At 47.9% G+C, this 22864-nt stretch overlaps 1 protein-coding gene across 1 annotated transcript in view; it reads right to left on the bottom strand.

The window, feature by feature from the left end:
* Positions 1-3937, bottom strand: part of ZC3H15 (zinc finger CCCH-type containing 15) — a 605333-nt gene extending 601396 nt beyond the window's left edge. Inside the window, exon 1 of the mRNA XM_069615782.1 lies at positions 3714-3937. Coding sequence (XP_069471883.1) covers positions 3714-3797 — 84 coding nt within the window. The 5' untranslated portion in view covers positions 3798-3937. The remainder of the gene's footprint in view (positions 1-3713) is intronic.
* Positions 3938-22864: the final 18927 nt, after the last annotated feature.

Below are 22864 nucleotides of genomic sequence, written 5' to 3'. Positions count from 1 at the left end.
AAATCTGCACACAGCATAGTAACCAAGCACATATAAGCTGCACTTCAACCATACCCTCTTCCATACTGACAGTATGCAAATATTGCACCCAAAGCCCACACTGCTTGACTTTTCACTGCACCATCTCCAACCACACATCAAAAACGTTACCATGTTGTAACAGTGGCCTCAACTGCGAAACCAAACATACACACATGGCAGCTCACTTCTGCTGTTCTATGGCGCCTGAAATGTGCTCCACAACCATTCTTTATATGTTACCACCCTCTAACTTAAGCAGAGTCAAAAATGAATTACTTCCATGGGTGTCTTCAAGTCCTAGACTCCATGGCCATGCACCCAATAGTCTAGGCCTTGCACAAACCCACTGCAACGTAATGCCACCACGCATGTTACCAACTAAGACAATCCACATACACACCACTGCCACCAGCACCCCCACCCAACCTGTGCACTGCTATGGAGCAACAAATTGCAACAGTTACCATAATGTACAAAGAAAAAACTTTCTCCTGCACCCCTGTGCTCATTCATTCACATACTATGGGCGTACCCACTTCCATTCACAAAGTATTGTGTCACTGCCAACCTACCCACATACTGTTTGCAACACTGGCCCTACTCCAACCAATCTACACACACCACACTATGCAAGCACCACCCTCTACCGGATGCAGAGTCAGACGTGCGTTGCTGCGGTGGGTATGCTGAAGCCCTACGCTCTTGAGTGCGTGCCCTAAGGCCTAGCACCTAATAGTCTAAAATTCAACAGACCCTCCGCAACTTCATGCGCCCACGCATGCCTCCATGTACCCAACTATCACAATCCAGCCGCAGATCACAGCCACCCCCGCTCCCATCTAACCTATGGCATGTGCAATTGACTCACCTTCTGAAATTCACCTGCCACCACTCAACGGAAAGAAGTCGCCACAAACAGGTCACGGCAGAAGCCATCAGGCCGTTACGACAGCTGCCTCCAATCACCACACAAAGTACTTGCCTGTCTAGGTACCCACAAATTGGCGCAATACGCAAGAATACTGTAGGCACTCCTCTGCCTTTTTCCACCTATGTACATAGGTCACATGAACCACTTCTCACTCCCCCACTCGTTCCGTCCCTTCTTGCCACCAACACATGGCGTACGGTATATTTTCCAGACCCTTTCCCCGCTGCACTGTCCTTTGATACGCCATGGCAGCATTTCCCAAAAAGTGTGACGCACTGCACGCTTCCCTCCAGCCAACCACCGGCCGCGTCCAAAGTTCTCCGACCGTACCGCAAGCCAATGACACTTCTGTCCGTGGAGCGAACAGGACAATGGGTCCGTCGAGCAGACCCAGATATCACTAATTTTTAGAGCCGTACATTTCAGCTCAAAACAAAAAGCACTGGTCGGATTTCCGCCAAACACACAAAAGCACACTTTCTGACCCAAGCACCCGCTCCTGCCGCAAATTGGTGAAAATCCGTCAAGTCATTCGGCCTGTAGCTGTGCGCAAAGTTTACCCATTCAGTCTATGGAAGAAAAAATACATTTGGGACAATCCACCACTATAACTTCACCCCCCTGCACAAAACATCACCCAACCTGGCGAAAAAATTTGGCCACATACTTTTTTTTGCAAAGTTTGGTAACGATTCCTCCAGGGGGAGGAAAGTTATAAACCACCGAAAAAGTGGTCTTCCTGTGAGTTTAGCAACTTAACCATAACTACATACCTAGCGACATACTTAATGCAATTTTTGGTCAGACCACAAGGCAACTCATAGTCCAATTCGCATTTATACATTTTTTTAATTTTATGAAGAGGATTACAATGGGGTTCTAGGGATTAATATTGAAGAAAACAAAAATTTAGTTATAATGCTATTAAGTAAGAATTGTCAAACATGCTCAATATTCAAACACACTATGCCCAAATGAAATGGTTTCTGTATCCCAGAGATCTCACAAAAAGAATTTCGTGACTACATCACAAGATGGCAGAAGATTTGCGATGTGCTTTTTGTATTAACATTGACAAACACAAAAAAAAAAAAAAAAAAAAAAAAAAAAAAAGAAGAAGAAGGAGTAGGGACAACTATGAAACATGCAGAATAGTGCTCTTTCTATGTTATACCCAAGGCAATGGGAGTGACTACAACAACCATGTTAGCGAGGCACAGTGCCTTAACATTGAGAAAACTGAACTGTTACTTATTGGGTGCCCGGCAACCTTAAAGAGACTGGACAAGTACAAATCCTTTACCACTGACAATACTCCTATCACCGTGTTGCAGGCGGTCTAAACCCTGGGGGTCCTCTTAGATTCCGATCTTACCATGAAGAGACAGCTCAGCGCAATTGAAACTTCTGCGGCATACCACTCAAAACTGCTCACGCAGCAAGACCCTTCCTGTCTACAGAGACCTGCCTCCCCATAGCAAGGGCCATAATCGGGTCCCGGTTGAACTATTGCAACACGCTCCTAGAAGATACCTCTGACAAAAACATCAGAAAACTCCAGACCATTCATAACAATGCCCTACGTGCCACCACCTGCATCGCAAAGAGGGAACATATATCGGCTACAAGGAGATTTAGTCCATTTGCTACCCATTAAGGAGCGCATCACCTTTCGCTATCACGCACAAATGTCATAAAAATAAGGCCTCACTCTACCTTGCCCAGAAATTCGGTAAACCCTTATACATGAGACCCACAAGAACAGCATATGCAAACACGGTCACCATTCCCAAAACCATGATGACTCCAGCAGGAGGTTCTAGCTTCCCTTTCATCGCGGCAACTTAATGGAACGACCCGTCTCCACACCTAAGGAGCATTGAATCTCACATAGCCTTGAGGAAGCCATTAAAACCTTGCGGCCTCCCATCACCCGTCTATCCATGTAGCATGCACTGTAAAATCTGTTGGTTGTTTTTTGTGAGATATGCAACTTTTTTCCATGCATATGCGTTCTTTCTTTTTGCTCAGGTTTCTGCTCTCTGTAACCCACGAGCAATCCTTTAGACCTGTAACTAAGTCACATGCTTGGAACAGCACCTCGATGCCTCTGGGCTGCAGTACGCTTTTACAAATACAAAAAAATAAAATGAACATACTGACTGCCATTAAAACCCGTATCTCACGCAATATGAGAGTGCTCATAGGAGAACATGAATTACAAAAACAATTGTCATACGGCTGTCAACCACAGGAACTAAAGGACAGGAGGGACGTGTAACACCGTTGTGTCTAGCCTAAATTGATATGGAAACGAAGTAACGGACCGAAGTAACGGACCTTGCGTGATGGACTTTGAGAAGCAACGGTGGTAGGCTGAATCCACCCCCACCCCCGTCAGAAGAAGAGCTCTGCCCCGATGAGTCCGAATATGGTACGAGGTCGTGCTGACTCCTCTTCCACCCGTCGCTGGGCGGACCTGGTGAAGCGCTATTCGTTGTTGACTGTCCAGTCTTCCACCCATTCTTCTGGAATCACATCCACAGACCCGCAAAGTTCCCACGTGGACAGGTCCATCTCAAGAACACATCATCTCCACTGCTGGGCTAACCCTACCCTCACCCTCCGACCAGCTCATGATGTGTTTTTAGCCTCCAGTTGCGCACATTGCATTTCCACCCGCACTGTCTTGTCTTAGCAGGGAGTGACAGTTCAGGGGTGTAACATACGGGTACTGAGACTCACCATCCCCAAAACTTACCTCAATGACCTTTTCCTTCTTCTTCTGCTCCGTCTTCTTCCCAGCCTGAGGACCTGCCGGCGGCGCACCTTTCTTGGGGGGCATCCTGCTGCTCGCACCGGTTCCGCAGCTCGCGCGACCGTGACAGAAAGGGAGACGCGGTAAAACTGCGTCACTTCCTGCTCAGGCTGCTAAACGGAGGCAACAATCGAGCGTGTGTGGTATGGTAGTGGGCGGGGCCACGTATGCCAACTTATTCAGAACTGTAAAAGAAAAGGACAGCAACTGGTGATTTAGCAAATGCCATACATTGTTTGTCTATTACCTGTTTCCCGAGCCATCACAAACATTCGGACACAGGTTAGCTTTTCATTATTTAATAAACATGTAACATGAGATCAGGCTATAGATTATAATATTTATTGAAAAAGCATTGTCATTTCAACCGGATTAATAAGAAAAAACTTTCTGAAAATTACAATGTATCATACAATTAGCATTAATACATTTACATATTTACGCACTCATTTTTTGTATCCACGTGCCTTTAGATAAAGAACTAGCCTGAGGATAGAGTAGGATTCTTTCCATCTTTAAAAAAAATGTACAGTGCATGTTCATCTTCTTATTGTTAGCACTTTGCATCTTAGTTTCAAAAACATGAGTCTATGGGCATCAGAATTTAGGCACTGTAGGAACACATGATTGTTAAAGTATGCAAATAGGTACAAATGAAAATGCAGGAGCCTCTATCCGCTTTGATGAAAATTCGATTCCTCGTAGATTTACTTGGTGGTACATGAGATATGTCATGTGGACACCAATTTATCATGGCTGATGCGCTCCGCCTGCGTGAAGTTATGTAATCACACATGCATGCAGTGATGCCTGTACGCGTCACTTTGCCTATTAAAGGGGACACCACATGCACAGGTGAACATCAGACCTGCACAGGGAGCTGGGTATCAAGATCACCCGCCTTGAAAGCAGATGAATCACTCGCCAAGTCCCTCATTCCCCCATTCACTTCTATGGGGCTTTCACCCGCCAAAAAGAAAATCGGGTGTTTTCACCCGCCTTGGTGACAAAAAAGGTTGGGAGCTATGCTGGTGTGGTGTTGTCATCCGACCCATACCACATGTGGAGAGACACACGTACACAGGAAAGGGAGGAGCGGGCAAGGGAAGGGGTAGGCAGTTCCGGTTTGATAGAAAGCGAATAAAGACGTGTTTGCCACCTCTCCTGCCTCCGTATTTTATTTATGTGTTAAATAAAGTACGTTGCGGGTTCCCCAGGGAGCGTGATGTACCGAGGTCTTTACACTGGCGACGAAGTGTGAGTTCACAGAACCACACAGATTTCTTTTCCCCAGATGCACAGTGCTCGTGGCTGTGGGGAAGGCAGCCACTGGAAGCAACACGCGGTCGACTCCGTGCACAGAGAAAAAGGGAAAAACAAAGGTTAGACGAGTGGAAGCTTGCACGCTCCCCGCGACAGGATTGCATTCTCCGCAATCTTCCGGGCGGTGTGAGGGACGATCCTGCCGATGGCATCTAAGAGGAAGTGGGTGGAGCCTGCAAGCTCCCCGCTATAGCCGCCTCATCCAGGCAGATAGGGTATGTTTTCCCCCGCCAACAGCAACAAGGAAACAGCGGGTGGAGCGTACAAGCTCCCCGTTGCACTGCCTCATTCGGGCGGAACGGGAACATTTTCCCATGCCAGCGGCAACAAGGAAGTAGCGTGTGGAAGACGCCAGCTCCCTGTTGCACTACAATTACGAAATTTTCCCGCCAACGGCAGAGGTTAAGTGCTGATTTGGCTCACACTGCCACTAGAGGGCGCCAAGGACACACGTGTTTCTTCATGTCTAAACAACAAGGGAGATCTCACAGCATCAGAGGCACACGGCCCAAACGAAGCAGGGCATATCCAAGCACCCCAATAATCATCTGAGTGGAAGCCCAGCAGACAGCCGTAGGCCCAGCAGGACACAAGGTTAGTCAAGGGAATACACAAAAGGGAAATAAGCCAGAGTCCGACAGCATGTTCAAAAGTTATTTACTGACAGTACCTCTAACTCCAGCCAGAGCACTCCCACCTAGAATGTCTGACAGCTTACTAACCCAACTACCAACAAACTTTGATCTCAGTGATACCAGCACCGTGGGCCCCCGATGGAAAAGGTGGCTGAGGGACTTCGAAGTATGCCTAAAAGTGGTGGGTCTCGTCGACGACGACCAAAAACACAGTTTACTGACATTCGCCATAGGGTCCAATGTAAGGGACATTGTGGATGAACTCCCGGAAAGCGAGATTGACACCTATGCGAACCTGAAAGTAACGCTCACAGACTATTTCACACCCCACACAAACGTAGAATATGAAAGACACATCTTCCACACCACCAAACAAATCGAGGGTGAAACAATGGCCACATTCGTAATGCGTTTGAGACTCAAGATGAAGCACTGTGACCTCAATAAATATTCCAATGAAGAGCCACTACACTGGCAAATCACAGTGGATTGTGAAAGCGCAGACCTGAGAAAACGACTATTCCAAAAATCACGAAACCTGGAGGAAATCCTACGAATGGCTCACTCAGACGCTGAGCTGGCATCGCAGGTAGAAGGACTGGATGACATCAAAATCATTCATGGAAAGCATGAGTGCGTCAACAAACTAGAATATCCACATGAAGGACAATGTCCAGCAATGGGACAATGATACTCCGCCTGTGGGGGAGAAAATCACTACACAGCGGTATGCCTCATCTATCGCAGCAAAATGCGAGGCACAGGAAGAAGCGGGCTACTCTCAAGAAACAGCACAACGCAGATACAAGGATGATCAGCCTGAGAAAAGAAGAGAACGGTCTGCGAGTGACTGGAGAGACAAAAAAACCACAACCGCAAAGGGCCCAGGGGCGACCACGAAGATACGTCCGATGTCTGGTAGAGCAATCACAGTCAGAGAGCGCCTCAGGCGCATCTTCAGAAGAAAACGACAGACGAAATGAGAAACCCAAGGAAGAGCCAAGGAGAAATGGATACCTGTATGCTCTAGGCAACCCAACATTGAAGGAGCACAGTCCGACTCTGGTCATACATGTCAACAAGACGGCGGCAGAGTTTCTAGTGGACACCGGAGCTACAGTAAACGTAATAAGCGAAGAAGTATACAATACCATTCCACATGCCCCTCATCTTCAACCGGCAAAAGCAATCCTATTCCCATATGGCTCGAAGACACCCCTCTCCTGCAAAGGTTTTTTCACGCCATTTTGCAGCTACAAAGTACAGGCAAAAGATCTACCAATGCACTTCTTGGAAACCGCAACAGACAGTGGGTGCATTCTAAGCTACAAAGCCGCCATTGAGATGGGCCTCCTCCATGTTCTATATAGACTCATGGTACATAAGTATCTGGATCCTACCGCAAACATTGAACATGTGTTCCCAACACTCTACAAAGGTTTGGGAAAACTAAAAAACCTCCAGATAGAGCTACACATTGACACCAGCGTTGCTCCAGTGGCACACCACTCTAGGGGTATCCCAATCAACATACAGAAACAAGCTGAAAATGAACTGAGCAAATTACTAGAGGCTGACATAATTGAACCAGCAGATGGACCCACTCCGTGGTTGTCTCCCATTGTACCAGTACCGAAAAAAGACTCATCAGACATTTGCATATGTGTGGACATGCAGGGCCGAATGAAGCCTTCATGAGACAACGTCATCAAGCACCACGCATCACTGACATGGTACACCTCCTTAATGGAGCCACAATCTTCTTCAAGCTGGGCCTGAACAAGGGGTACCATCAACTAGAGCTCCACAAGGCATCCAGATACATCACCACTTTTGCCACACATCTGGGCCTACATAGATACAAGCGGTTCAGTTTTGGAGTGTCGTCCGCGGCAGGAATATTTCAGTCAGAAATCCACAACGTAATAAAGCATGTACCAAACTGTCTGAACTACAGTGATGATATCTTAGTATTTGGTCAGACCCAAGAACAGCACAACAACGTACTCATGCGAGTGTGCATGGCCCTAGAAGAGGCCCAACTCACATTAAACAAAGATAAATGTGAATTTAGAAAACCAACTCTTCGTTTTTTCAGACACAAATTTTCTGCACACGGGATGACACCAGATCCCGAAAAGGTCAGTGCCCTCAGAGATGCAGAACCGCCATGCTCCACGACCAACCTAAGATCTTTCCTAGGTTTAGCAAGTTACTGCACACGATACATACAAGAAATATGACGGACCTAATAGTGGATGCAAGTCCTGTCGGCCTTGGAGCCATTCTAACCGAACTCGATGAAAGAGACAGCCATGCCAAACACATCGTATCCTACGCCAGCAGGAGTCTGTCTAAGACAAAACAAGCCTATTCACAGGCTGAGAAGGAAGTACTTGCCATAGTATGGGCGTGTGAACATTTCCACCTGTTCCTATATGGAAAACCATTCACAATCATCACGGATCACCAGGCATTGCTGTTCATCAAAGGAACCCCTCAAGCCAAAATGCTGCCACGAATAGCTAGGTGGGCATTGAGACTACAGGATTATCACTTCAACATTGTGCACAGGGCAGGGAAGGACCAAATCAGCAGATTTCCTCTCACGGCACACAAATAAAGAGTTTGGGGAAAAACCGTCCATCGCAGATCAATATATCCGATATGTAGTGCAAGGAAGTACACCAAAGGGTCTGGACACACACCAGATAGCCCAAGAGTCCAGCGCAAATCAAATGATACAAATCATTCTGAGGTGTCTGGAGACTGGACATTGGAAGCAAGCAAGACAGATGATGGGAAACACAGGGGAGGATGTCAAACAAGACATCACCTGACTCCTGACGGTAAAAGATGAACTTGCCAAGTCTGAGGAAGGCCTGCTACTAAAAGGAACAAAACTAGTAATCCCTCGCAGTTTACGACGCAAGATCCTCGAACTGGCGCATGAAGGGCACTGGAGCATAGTGTCCACCAAAAGGATGTTCAGACAACGACTATGGTTTCCCCAGCTGGATGCCCAGGTGGAGGAACTACTAAAAAACTGCCCCACCTGTGCAGTGATAAATCCGCACACCAGACCGGAACCGCTGTGCATGACTGTGTTACCAGAAGGAGCGTGGGAAGAAATTCCCTTGAACTACTTTGGACCACTGGAAGGGGGTGAACACATAATAGTGGTCATCGACGAATACTCCCAATTCCCAAACATACAAATTGTACCCTCCACATCAGCGTATCACGCCATTCCGGCTTTGGACAAAGTCTTTGCCATCTATGGCATCCCAAAAATCGTGAAGACCGACAATGGGCCCCCATTCACAGGACTTCAAGACATTCGCTGAGTACATGGGATTCCGACACAGGAAAATAACACCACTATGGCCCCAAGCAAATGGCACTGTAGAACGCTTCATGAGCAACATCAAGCGCACGGTGCAAATTGCTCGACTCAAAGGTGAACCACTTGAGAAGATGCTGTGTCAGCTCATGAGAGACTACAGCAACACCCTGCACAGCACCACTGGGAAAAAAACCTCTGAAGTCATGTTCGGGAGAAATGTAAGGACCCGACTACCCCACCTGACACAAGAGGAGGAAAGATACCGCGACGATCAGACAATGAGAGAACAAGACACTCAGACAGAGAAAAGCCGAAATGAAAAAAGACTCAGACAGGAGAAAGAGAGCAAAGGAAAATGACTTTGAACCCGGAGATGTAGTTATTGCAAGGCAGACACAAATTCGCAAGAGCATGGCCGCTTTCAGCGAGGAACCTCTCACAATCATACAGGTGAAGGGATCCCAGTTCACAGCTGAAGGGGAGAGAAAAACTTCCATGAGAAACTCTTCACACTTCAGACGAATGTCTGGAATAGTGCCCACCACCAGCCCCCAGTCACCTGATTATCCACCCGACTGGGACACATCCTATGATGGAGAAAGAGAGGACTCCAGCACAGAACGAGAGGCCTGGCCCCCGCAGGGTTATGACGAAACGACGAGTCAGCAATCTCAAAGAACTCGCAACAAACCCAACAGGCTTATTGAAGAAATGAACTAGTGTGGCATTTTCATGTTTAGTATTGGGGGGGGGGGGGGGTGTCGGTCCTCCGACCCATGTCACGTATGGAGGGACACACGTACACGGGAAAGGGAGGAACGGGCAAGGGAAGGGATAGGCAGTTCCAGTTGGACAGAAAGAGAATGAAGACGTGTTTGCCACCTCTCCTGCCTCTGTATTTTATTTATGTGTTAAATAAAGTACGTTGCAGGTTCACCCAGGGAGCGTGATGTACCAAGGTCTTTACAGCTAGGGGGGCGCTCGAGAGCCCGAGCGTGATGGCAGTGTAGTGCTGAGGCTCTGCTGTAGGCAGGGTAAATGACGGCTAATAAACCTACTTCACTCGCAAAATACACATGAAGCAGTGATATAAAACAGCGTATACGCCATGGACTGATCGGGTGCCCTTTGCATTGCCCCTGCTGGGCTGTAGCCTGAAAACGCGATGCTGGTGAGCTGGTGCCGACTCACAGAGTCATGGCGTACTGGGCTGAGTCGTAGCCAGGGGAGGAGCCGCTGTACCGGGAGGCCCGCTAGAAGAAGAAAAACACTGATGCCGGCGATCCTGCTGGGGAACCACAGTCACAGGTCCTGACCGCTATCCTGAGGCTGCAGGGTTGAGTGCTCTATCCTGCTCCCCCCCAGCGCTCGGTTACACAACAAGTGCACGTGCATAGACGGCCACGGAGGCCGCTGCAGAGATAACTTCTCCTGCCTCTACCCATGCCCCGCTGTGCATTAAGGGAGAAGCGGGCAGCTGATCGGAGCGTGCACGCTCCGGTATCACCCAGCGGCCCGGTGGCTGCGGGGAACTGGTGGGAGCCCTATCTCGGCACAGAGCAGGTGCTGCACACCCCCCTGTCTCCTGTGAGGGACAAGCCAATATACACAATGCAGCAAGCAACTGTGACCCTGCTTAACGCTGTGCAGGGCTATAGTCTCCATTACACTACGGACAGTCCACCTGGCAATACGTTTAATGGGGAAGCATATCCAATGCTGGCAGGTAGGGCATGACACATCAACGCTCCCCGGACTAATCCACCAAGCTGATGATTACAATGGCTGCCTGAATCTCTGAAGATGGCTAACAGAGGACATAGCGGTAACAGACCCACGTCAGCGGCAGACTAATGCCGGGGGCGGCGCCCAGACCCTTTCCCCAATCCACGGGTCAGCTCCTAGGGGACACACAAGCCCTATTGAGCGCTACAAGCACGGTCACGAGGGATATCACACTGCTGGGGAAGGATGTCCCACACAACGCTAAGCCGCCATGAGCTTCGCTAATATGGGCACAACGCCCACTGGGGTGCACTAATAAAAACACCCATCTCCGGAGCCTGGCAGCGAGCACTGCAAACTCTTTATACAAACAAACCCACGCATGTGGAACAGCCTACAGCACGCACACCAGATCTAAGCAGCGCAACCGCTGTGATCAATTGAGTGGCCAACCAGGAATGAACTGGGCGCCAGGGCCCTAACTATAACCCCAGCCAGAGTACCAAGACTGCTGTCACCAGACCCAGCGAAACAGATACTGGGGATTGCTCCTGACTCTACTGAGGGGTGTGACCAGGAAGGGGGTGATGGCATGCTGAACCTCCTACTAGACAAAAGTCACAGAAACCGCTACTGCATACAAGCCTGCCTGCCCCCTGCTGAGTTGGGTAAGGGGTATGGCAGAAACTCCTTCTGTCACTGCTGACAAAAAGGATAATGCGCCAAGCCCCGCTATACTGCTACAACGCCGATCTTTAAGACAACACGTGAAAATGGATGTGCAAAACCAACTGCAAACACTTCTAACGGAGATGAGAGCGATCGGCCATACCACCCAAGAAACCAACTGTTACGCTCACCTGGCTCCCACAGAGGCGTCAATCTGAACTGGACAGCTGCGGTCTCCACGAATGTGACGCGTAGGGCCGAGATGACGGACTGGACTGGCCCACCTAGCTTCGTTTGCTTGGCCCGTAGGTGTTACGCTCACCTGGCTCCCACAGGGGTGTCGAGCGGAACTGGACAGCCACAGTCTCGACCAACGTGATGCATAGTGCAGAGATGACTGACTGGACTGGCCCACCTAGCTTCGTCTGCTTGACCCGTAGAAGTAGTCTCCTTATAGTTTTGTATGATGAGCTCTCCATCCTGCGAAGAATGCAGGGGCGCGTTGATGGCCAGTTACTTCACTGGCTTGAGGATATTGGAAGAGTTCTGGACAAATCTTGGCTCCAAACCTCCGGGTGAAAGGCTGTAAGTATATAGTTCTAATGAGTTCAAAATGTCTGATTAATCACTCTTGTCCAATTCCTTGTTTCTTTTGCAGCTTAGACCCAAAAGATGATCGTCTTGTGGCAACTGAAAGCGTTCAGGTAAGAGTCTGTGTTTTGTAACACTGTCCGGTAAATGATGCCAAGGTTTAACTCGCTGCTTTCTCTTTTCTTGCAGGTACAGCGTAGGAAGATTTGGCGTGCTGGTGGATAATACCTCCTGCGGTAAAATCAGGTAAGCATATGGTGGCAAGAGATTGTCCTTGTTTGTTCCCTTGGCTCACCTTGTTGTTTTCTTGTCCCCCTTAGGCGCTGGAATGCGGCAACCAGGTGATGGAGACAGCACCGGATCGTAGAGATGCTGCGAGGAACGGTGAGTATGGCGCGGCGCTGCTGCTGGCGATGCGACGCGTTTAAAATGAAGTCTGTTTCTGGTTCGAAGATGCGCTGAATCCGAAATCAGGTAAGAAATCCAGTAAAGTTCTTGTTCTAACCTTTCTTCTTCTTTCCCTTCTTTCTAGGCGCTCTGGACACGAGGCGGGCGTGGCAGGATGCTGGATGCTGACTGCAGACACGGTGAGCGTTACGCTGCTGGATGCAGAATAACGCGAAGCATGTGCTGCTCTTCGGGCGTGGTTTAAATAGCCTTCAAAGTAGTCCCAGGTAAGTATTCCTCCACAGCCACACTCGAGTAACAAAATAGTCCCTGAGATAAAATAGTCCCTTCAAGCCTCACATGGGCTTGGATGCTTGGATCCCTTGCAGCATGGTCTGCCGCAGGTAAGTTTTAACATATGAGCCTGGCGCATTTGGCGCCAGGACTGATGTCCCATATGAGCCTGGCACCATAGGCGCCAGGACTGTACCCAGATAGCCCCTAACAGGGGTTGCTGGGTTTGCTCCAGGTAACATGATGCCTGTTTCCGGGGTTGATGGACTTGGTCTGGATGCCCGGGGGTAGGCATCATGACAGCACTCCCCCCAACGCCCCTCCTAAAGTCGTTCTTCCCCTTGGCCTTGGTTTGTCTGGGAAATTCCGGTGGAATCTTCTCGCCAACCTAGGTGCATGAACGTGGTCACTAGGTTCCCATGACCGTTCTTGTGGTCCGTAACCTTTCCAGTAGATTAAATAAAAAAGTCTTGATTTAACCATTTTGGAGTCCAGGATACTTTTCACTTCAAATTCGGGTTCCCCGTCTATAAGGACGGGGTCAGGTGGCTTGGTTAGTCTTGTCCCAGGTTGTACTGGCTTCAGAAGTGACACATGGAAGACTGGGTGAATTTGCATACTAGCAGGTAATTCCAATTTGACGGCCACCGGGTTGATAATGGCCTTAATAAGGTAAGGTCCCAAATATCTAGGGTTAAAGGTCCGCATTCCTTTTAGAGGTATGTGTTTTGTGGCCAACCAAACTTGATCCCCAATTTGGTATTGTGGAGCATCACTTCGATGCTGATCAGCGTTTTTCTTGTACTTTTCTTTCGCATGTTTCAAATGTTCAGTTGCTTCCTTAAAGGCTTGTGTAATAGTAGCGTGCAGATGGTTCACTGCGGGCATTTCTAAGTGTTGAGGCGAGTCAAGTTCTGAGGTTCGAGGGTGGTGCCCGTATATGGTATAAAAGGGGCTTTGTCCAGTTCCAGAATGTACAGAGTTATTGTATGCATATTCGGAGATCCATAGAATGTCCTTCCAATTACTTTCAGTCTGGTGTAACATACAACCCAGGTACTGTTCAAGAGTCTGGTTGGTCCTCTCCCTTTGACCATCGGTCTGGGGATGGTGACTGGTCGATAACCTCACATCGATTTGCGCCAATTGACAACATTTCTTCAAAAAATGTGAAATGAATTGACTACCTCGGACAGAGACCAATACGGAAGGAAATCAGTGTATTCAAACAATGTTTTTGAGAAACTCATTGGCCAGAATTGAAGCAGAAGGTAATCCCTTCAAAGGAATAAAGTGGGCCATTTTGGAAAAAAGATCTACAATAACGAGAATGGTGTTAAATCCATTACATGGAGGTAGGTCTGTAATAAAGTCTAACGATAAGGTGTGCCATGGTGTAGGTGGAATATCCAAGGGTTGTAAAAGGCCAGCCGGTTTTTTCTTCTGACTTTTATTTTGGGCGCAAATGCCACAGGACATTACAAATGACTTTACATCTTTTCGCCAGGTGGGCCATCCAGAATTGTCTCTTAATTTTAGCTTCAGTTTTTGTGATACCTGGGTGCCCTTCCATCAGGGTGTCATGATAATCGGAGATGACTAGTTCTTGTAGTTCCTTATGTGGTAGAAATAGACGCCCTTGATAATAAGGTAGGTCATTGATGACAGAGTAGTCTGAGCCTTTCTTTACCCAGTCCTTCAGGGCTGTTGGATCGAAGAGTTGTTGGATCTTTACCTGAATATCTTCTAGGGATTGTAAAGTAGTTATGCCAAGAATTCTTTGTTCTGAAATTATAGGCACCAGCTCCGGGTTCGCATATGCTTCTTCCATTCCTATTCGGGATAAGGTATCTGCCTTGCCATTTTTACAGCCTGGTCGATAAGTGATCACGAAATCGAACTCGGCAAAGAACAATGCCCATCGAAGTTGGCGTGATGATTGGGCTTTGGCTGTCTTTATATACTGCAAGTTCCGGTGATCAGTGATTACAGTAATGGTATGCCTGGCACCGAGAAGATAATGCCGCCAAGCCTTGAAGGCGGATTTGATAGCTAATAGCTCCTTATCGGTAACCGCATAGTTTAACTCGGGAGCCAAGAACTTTCTGGACCAAAATGCTACTGGGTGAAGTTGACCGGTTTCAGGATGCTTCTGGGACAGGACAGCTCCCATGGCTAAACTGGATGCGTCAGTTTCAACTATGTATGGGAGTTCAGGACGAGGATGCTTTAATACAGGTGCAGACGTGAATCTCGCTTTCAGTTCTTGGAAGGCATTCTCAGCTTCTTCAGTCCACAGGAAGCGTTTGTTTTTTTGCAAGAGCGCTGTGATGTGAAACTGTCGTAACTTGACTCGTCGTGAAGAATATATGGGCCTCTGTCCCCAAGTTCCACACAGAGAGAAAGAAAACTACTCCCTGTGCGAGCCTTGAGGCCACAGGTGGTTGTTGTTGTTTCGCAGGACCAGACGCCGCCAAGGACCCCAGAGCTTTGGAATGAATTAGGTATTAGTACAAACAAGCACAGTACTGTAAACAATGTAACTGTTATTGAAATATGGCTTACCCAAGGGTGATATTCTAACTGCCAGGAACTCTGTGGCTGTGGTGCAGGGAAGCGTCAGTAATCCTTCAAAGCCAAAGCGCCAGAAACTCAGCGTTGGCTACCACCTGATGATTCTTGGATGTATTCTTAACACTGTGGTAACGTAGCAGTTAGAGGAAATCTGTAGAGCGTAGAATACTTGACAAAGCAGATAAGGGTAATCCAAACAATCCGTGAAACGTTAGCTGAAGTCCAGAGTCCGTAAATCCAAGCAGAAACCAAACACCAAATCCAAGGAACAAGAAAAAACCAGTCCGTAATCCGTAAGCTTGAGATCTGTAACCAAATGAATCCAACGTGAATCGAGAACGCCAAACAGTGTCGCGAAACAGCTGTGAAGCGGCGAGTGATTCAAAATTCGCCGCTTTTATACCTGCCGACTCCTGATCACGTGAGCGGAGCTCAGGGCACGTGACCGAGAGTTCGGCCCGGAACCAGGAAGTAGTTGTCGCCGATTACTCCTGCTCCAGCCCTCTCGCAGTCTCCATGGCAGTTGCCAGCGGAAATGAGGGAACAAATAATATCGTCCTTTGACAGAGCCTGGAAGTTGGTGACGCTTCCCTCACACCACAGGTAGGGTGATCATGTGAAAGGCTGACTGGGACTTGGAGATTTTCGCTGTGTTATGTGTCAGGGACTCCCCGAGGGTATGAGTGTTCTGTAAGGCGGTGTGCCTGGTGTGCCTGACCTTCCTACTGCGCATGACAGAGCCCCCCAATGGCCCACGACCACGTGGGCATGCGGGATAGTCCAGGTGAAAACGAGAAACCAGCCGCGGGGCATAGACATCTGCCTCAGGAATCCAACATCGCTCCTCCGGACCAAAACCCGCCCAGTCCACAAGATACTGGAGACCACCCCTAACCACTCGGGACCCAAGAATGTTCGACACCTCATATTCCTCAGAGCTACCCACAGAAATGGGTCCCGGGGCAGAGCAAAGACGGGTAGGAGCGAGGCAAGGTTTCAACAAGGAGGTATGAAACACGGGATGGATGCGCCAGGAAGAGGCAACAGAGAGGCGATAAGCCTTCGGTTGATCACTGCAGAAATCCTATAGGGTCCCACAAAACGGGGAAGTAATTTGCGACACCCTGGTAATTAGAGGTGACGTGAAGAAAGCCAAACCCTGTCCCCCACAGAATAGGAAGGTGCCACAGCCCTCCGCCTATCAGCTGCAGACTTCGCCGACGTCTGAGCCTTGCGAAGATGAGTGAGTGTCTGGGCATGAATAGCCGATAGGTCACGGGCACAAGCAACTGCAGCAGGATTAACAGAAAGTGTGAAATCAGGAACAGGCAAGGTACAGGGATGTTGACCATAAAGAACATAAAAGGGAGAAGAACCAGTGGAGGCGTGCAAAGAGTTATTGTACGTGAATTCAGCAAGGTGTAGGACATTTAACCATGATTGTTGGTGCTGTAAGATGAGACAGCGTAAATACTGTTCCATGACCTGGTTCACCCTCTCGGTCTGGCCATCTGTTTCTGGATGATAGGCGGATGAGAAAGGGAATCAATGCCCAGGAGACCTGTGAGAGCCCGCCAGAACCAAGACGTGAATTGCGGCCCTCTGTCCGAGATAATAACTGTGGGTAGCCCAAAAAGACAGAAGACAGATTTAAAGAAAAGGTTGGCCAGGGTTGAGGCGGACGGTATGCCAGAACAGGGAATAAATCGAGCAAGCTTAGAAAAAGAATCCACCACCACCCAAACTGTGTCGAAACCCTTGGTTCGGGATAAATCTGTGACAAAATCCATCGACACTGTGTGCCAGGGCCGAGGGGGTACAGGCAAAGGATGTAAAAGGCCCACTGGACGCCCCCGACGATGCTTACACTGGGCACATATTGCACATGTGTTCACATAGCCCTCAACATCGTGTTTCATGGATGGCCACCAACACCAGCGTTTGAGGAGATCCAACGTCCTCTTTTGTCCAGCATGTCCATTGATAGCACTGTCATGGGACCATTCCAGTGCAAAGTTGCGGGCCTCTGCTGTTGGTAACCATAATTTGTTCCGGATGAAAGGTAAGCCATCATGAAAGACTGGATTCCACTCTGAGACTTGTTCAGGATGTAATGAAACCCATGTTCAAATTGATTTCAGTAGTGGTAAAGGAGGTGTACATAGACAAATGACATGTTGGTCTAATAGAGTTTCCGGAAAAACAGGTAAGGAAACTCCGCCAGGGGAACGTGATAGTGCATCTGCCTTTCCATGGGACAAGCCTGATCTATGTTTGATCTGGAAGTCGAAGGCCGAAAGAATAAATGCCACCGCACCTGCCGGCTATTGATACACTTGAGTGAGGCTTGGATATTATGATGATCTGTGAATACCGTGATAGGATGTCTGGCCCCTAATAGATGATGTCGCCAAACTTGAAAGGCATCTTTGATGGCTAATAATTCTTTTTCCGTGACAGTTTAATGGCTTTCGGTAGGGGAACATTTCCAGGAATGAAAAGCCACTGGATGTAATTGACCTGAATAAGGGCAATGCTGGGATAACACTGCGCCGAGGGCAAATGAGGATGCGTCTGCTTCCACTATGAAAGGGAGTTCTGGATCGGGATGTTTCAAAATGGGGGCAGTGGTAAAAGCTGTCTTTAATGCGTCAAAAGCTGTCTGATGTTCTTCTAGCCAGACAAAAGGCACTTTGGGACTGGTTAATGCAGTCAGAGGTGTTACAATGGAGGAAAAATCCTGAATAAAACGCCTGTAATAATTTAAGAAACCCAAAAATGATTGTAATGCCTTAAGATTATTGGGCTTCGGTCAATCCAACACAGCACGAACTTTAGAATGATACATGGATTGACCCCCGGGCGTAATATGGAAACCCAGGAACTCCACACTGTCAGTATGAAACTGACATTTCTCAGGTTTAGCAAAAAGTGAATTTTGCCGAAGACGGGACAAAACCTTGCGGACGTGTGTCACATGTTCCTTTAGGTTTTGTGGGAAAATGAGAATATCATCAAGATATTCTCCGCTAAACATACATCCAGCAAGTCATGGAATATCTCGTTCATGAACCGTTGAAATGTGGCTGGGGCGTTACAGAGCCCAAAGGGCATAACCACATACTCGAACAGCCCATAGCAAGTACAAAATGTAGTTTTCCATTCGTCTCCGGGGCGGATCCTAAGCAAGTTATATGCTCCACGGAGATCGAGTTTCGTAAAAATAGTGGCGTGACTTAATCTATCCAACAATGGAGTGATCAAAGGGATAGGATACCGGTTTTTTATGGTGATGGAATTCAAGCAGCGGTAATCCACACAAGGACGTAAATCGCCCTCCTTTTTGGGAACAAAAAAAATAGGGCTGGCCTCTGGAGAGGTAGAAGGGCATATGTGACCAATTTTTAGGGCATTTTGGATGTAATCCTTGAGAGCTTGTTCCTCCGAGGGAGATAGTGAATAAATGCGTCCCGAAGGAATGATGGAATCAGGAATTATGTCAATAGGACAATCATAAGGGCGGTGCGGAGGAAGAATTTCAGAAGAACCCTTATCGAAAACTTCCTGAACATCTTCATATTCAGAAGGAATGCCAGTTACAACCGCCCCCACCAAGTGTGGCTCTAATGATGAAGAAAAGGTCTCATCGTTTAACGTGAGTTGTGCTATGGCCCCCAAAGCACGTGGGGGTGAATCAATGCCTTCGGGTGCGGTGAGGCAAAAGTTTTGACATATTTCCGACTCAAAATTAACACGCCCAGACTTCCAGTCAATCAGTGGATTATGTTGTTTCAACCACGGAATACCCAATATCAACCCGAACTGTGGTGTTGAGATTAAGTCAAAGGAAATCTCTTCCTGATGGGAGTTCTGTATATTCATGGTGATTGGGGCAGTTTGTTGTCTGATCGGACCGGAAATCAATGCCGTGCCGTCAACTGCATGTGCAGGTTCTGGGTGTTGCTTGGTAACCAGGGGTAGATTCAATGACTTAGCCAATATTATATCAACATAATTGCCTGTGGCACCTGAATCAATAACAATAGAAACTGTGTGAATGACATCTTGAGTGTGTTTCAAAGTAGCCTGTACCACCACTGGCCTAACCCTCCCAAAAGCAGGTATCAATTCCGAGGGAGTGGATGAACTGCTCGATCCGGCCCTCGAATCTAGGGTCGAGCAGTCTGAAAAACCAAAGTTTTAGTCTTGGGACGCCGAGGACAGGTCTTTACAAAATGACCGTTTAGGCCGCAATAATAACAGGCGTTGTCAGTTCTACGGCTTTCTCGCTCGATTCGGGAAATCGGACTGCGGATTCCACCTATTTGCATGGGTTCACTACCTGTATCTGTGGAAGAGGAGGTCTGAACTGTATTAGGAAACCCTGCTTCGTTTTTACGTTCAGAATGCTGTGCGTCTATCTGTAGGGCGAGGTCAACTAGTTCAACATGTTGTGTGGATAGAGAGGGTATGGCGGCCATAAGGTTCTTCATGGAATTACTGAGTCCTCTATAAAACAACACTGCCTTCTTTACTTAGGGCCAAGAGGTCTCAGCGGCCAATTGATTGAATCGGGCAATATATTCTATGAGTGAACCCTTTCCTTGAGATAATTCCAATAACTGGAGATCCCGGGACTGGGCCTTGTGGCGTGTGTGAAATACCTGAGACATTTCTGTGACTAATAAGTCAAAATCATAAAGGACAGGACTGTTGTTTTCCAATAAAGGGTTTGCCCAGGCGGCAGCTGTACCAGCTAGATGAGATAATGTAAATGGTGCCTTTGTGGTGGAATCGGGAAAAGCCTGAGGTCTACAAAGAAAATGCAATTTGCATTGATTTATGAATGTACGAAACTTTCGGGGATCCCCATGAAATCTTTCTGGAGCAGCCAAAGGAAAGGGCGTGGGTACCAATATGGGAACCTGAGGTGCTGCTGTGGGAACGATAGGTGGCTCTACTGCTGGTGGAGCCGCCGCCAAATCACCAAACTCTGCATCAGCGGGTAAGGGATTGTGAGTACATTGGATGAGGTCTAACCGCTGATGTATGGCGATATTGGCAGCTGTCATATCTGCCCTCAACACTGTGATTGGCTGTAGCAATGCAGCCACGGGGTCGTCGGCTGCGGCCTCCATATTCAACACAACCCGCCGCTTCACAGTCTGTCGTAACTTGACTCGTCGTGAAGAATATATGGGCCTCTGACCCCAAGTTCCACACAGAGAGAAAGAAAACTACTCCCTGTGTGAGCCTTGAAGCCACAGGTGGTTGTTGTTGTTTTGCATGACCAGACGCCGCCGAGGACCCCAGAGCTGTGGAATGAATTAGGTATTAGTACAAACAAGCACAGTACTGTAAACAATGTAACTGTTATTGAAATATGCCTTACCCAAGGGTGATATTCTAACTGCCAGGAACTCTGAGGCTATGGTGCAGGGAAGGGTCAGTAATCCTTCAAAGCCAAAGCGCCAGAAACTCAGCGTTGGCTACCACCTGATGATTCTTGGATGTATTCTTAACACTGTGGTAACGTAGCAGTTCGAGGAAATCTGTAGAGCGTAGAATACTTGACAAAGCAGATAAGGGTAATCCAAACAATCCGTGAAACGTTAGCTAAAGTCCAGAGTCCGTAAATCCAAGCAGAAACCAAACGCCAAATCCAAGGAACAAGAAAAAACCAGTCCGTAATCCGTAAGCTTGAGATCTGTAACCAAATGAATCCAACGTGAATCGAGAACGCCAAACAGTGTCGCGAAACAGCTGTGAATTGGCGAGTGATTCAAAATGCGCCGCTTTTATACCTGCCGACTCCTGATCACGTGAGCGGAGCTCAGGGCACGTGACCGAGAGTTCGCCCCGGAACCAGGAAGTAGTTGCCACCCATTACTCCTGCTCCAGCCCTCTCGCAGTCTCCATGGCAGTTGCCAGCGGAAACGAGGGAACAAATAATATTGCCCACTGACAGAGCCTGGAAGTTGGTGACGCTTCCCTCGCACCACAGGTAACGTGATCATGTGAAAGGCTGACTGTGACTTGGAGATTTATGCAGTGTTATGTGTCAGGGAGTCCCCGAGGGTATGAGTGTTCTGTAAGGCGGTGTGCCTGGTGTGCCTGACCTTCCTACTGCGCATGACAGAAATGAGCAAATCCGAGCATGCTTTGTACTCCTTTAACTGAACTGGGTGGTGGCCATTTATTGCGTCCACCTTTCGAGAGTCCATTCAAACTCCTTTTGGAGTCTAGGATAAATCCAAGAAATTCAACTTCTGTAGTATGGAAAACGCATTTTTCCAATTTTGCACATAACTTGTGCTGGCGTAGTTTCTCAAGGACTGCACAAACGTGCTTCACATGGTCAGATTCTGAAGAGGAGTACACTAGAATATCGTCTATGTATACGACAACACAGACGTCAATGAGTTCACGCAGGACATCGTTCATAAAATACTGGAAGGCTGCTGGTGCATTGCACAACCCGAAGGGCATGACCTGGTATTCGAATAACCCGTACTTAGTGCGAAAAGCAGTCTTCCATTCGTCGCCTTTCTTTACAGGTACCAGATGGTATGCCCCTCGGAGATCTAATTTAGTGTAGATGGTCCTTTACTTGGTCTAGTAATTCTGGAATCAGAGACAATGGGTATCGGATCTTAACCGTGATCTGATTTAAGGCGCGGTAGTCTATGCATGTTCTGAGGTCACCTTCCTTTTTTGGCACGAATAACAAAGCTGAAGATGCAGGGGACTTGGATGGACGAATGAAGCCATTGGCAAGGTATTGGTCCAAGTATTGTCGTAGGTGAAGGTTCTCGGGTTCTGTAAGTGCGTAGATCCTACTACATGGAGGTTGTGCACCAGGTATGAGATCAATTTGACAATCGTATGATCTGTGAGGTGGTAAGGTGTTTGCCTGTTCTTTTTGGAAAACATCCTGGAATTCTTGATATTCGTGCGGTAACTGCACAACTGGAGTAGCGACTGTGGCCAGGTCCTTGTTCAAGGTGTTTATTGGGTAACAAGTATGTGCACAATCCGGGAAGGTTATTGTCTTCTCTCGCCAATCAATACAAGCATTATGTGTTTCCAACCAAGGTATCCCCAGTATTATTTGGAACTGCGAGGCTTTGATTAAATCAAACACAATAGTCTCTCGATGCCCATCCTGACCCAATAATGTCATCTCTGCGGTGGAATGAGTTACAGGCCCAGAGGCAATTTCAGTTCCATCGACTGTGGTGATGACATCCAAAGTGGTCTTTCTGCAGAGAGGTAGATTCATCCTAGAAGCCAATTCGTGGTCCACATAGTTTCCTATGGCCCGCTATCAATGTATGCCCTAACTGCGTGCAAACGTGATGGCTGCCTTGGATCTATAAGGACCATTGGTATGATGAAATGCGGGGTCTGAGTATCCTTCTTCAAGCTCGGCAAGTGGACCTCTACGCTTGTCTGGCGTGGTCGTTTCCCGAGTCAGGCTCCATATGGCTTTTATCAGCAGCTCCTACCACCTTCTTGGGTGGTTTTACAGGGCAATCCCTTAGAAAATG

This window comes from Ambystoma mexicanum, chromosome 9 (genome assembly GCF_040938575.1).
Source record: "Ambystoma mexicanum isolate Mex_15411 chromosome 9, UKY_AmexF1_1, whole genome shotgun sequence".
NCBI lineage: Eukaryota > Metazoa > Chordata > Amphibia > Caudata > Ambystomatidae > Ambystoma > Ambystoma mexicanum.
This window is presented reverse-complemented; position numbering and strand designations above follow the sequence as displayed.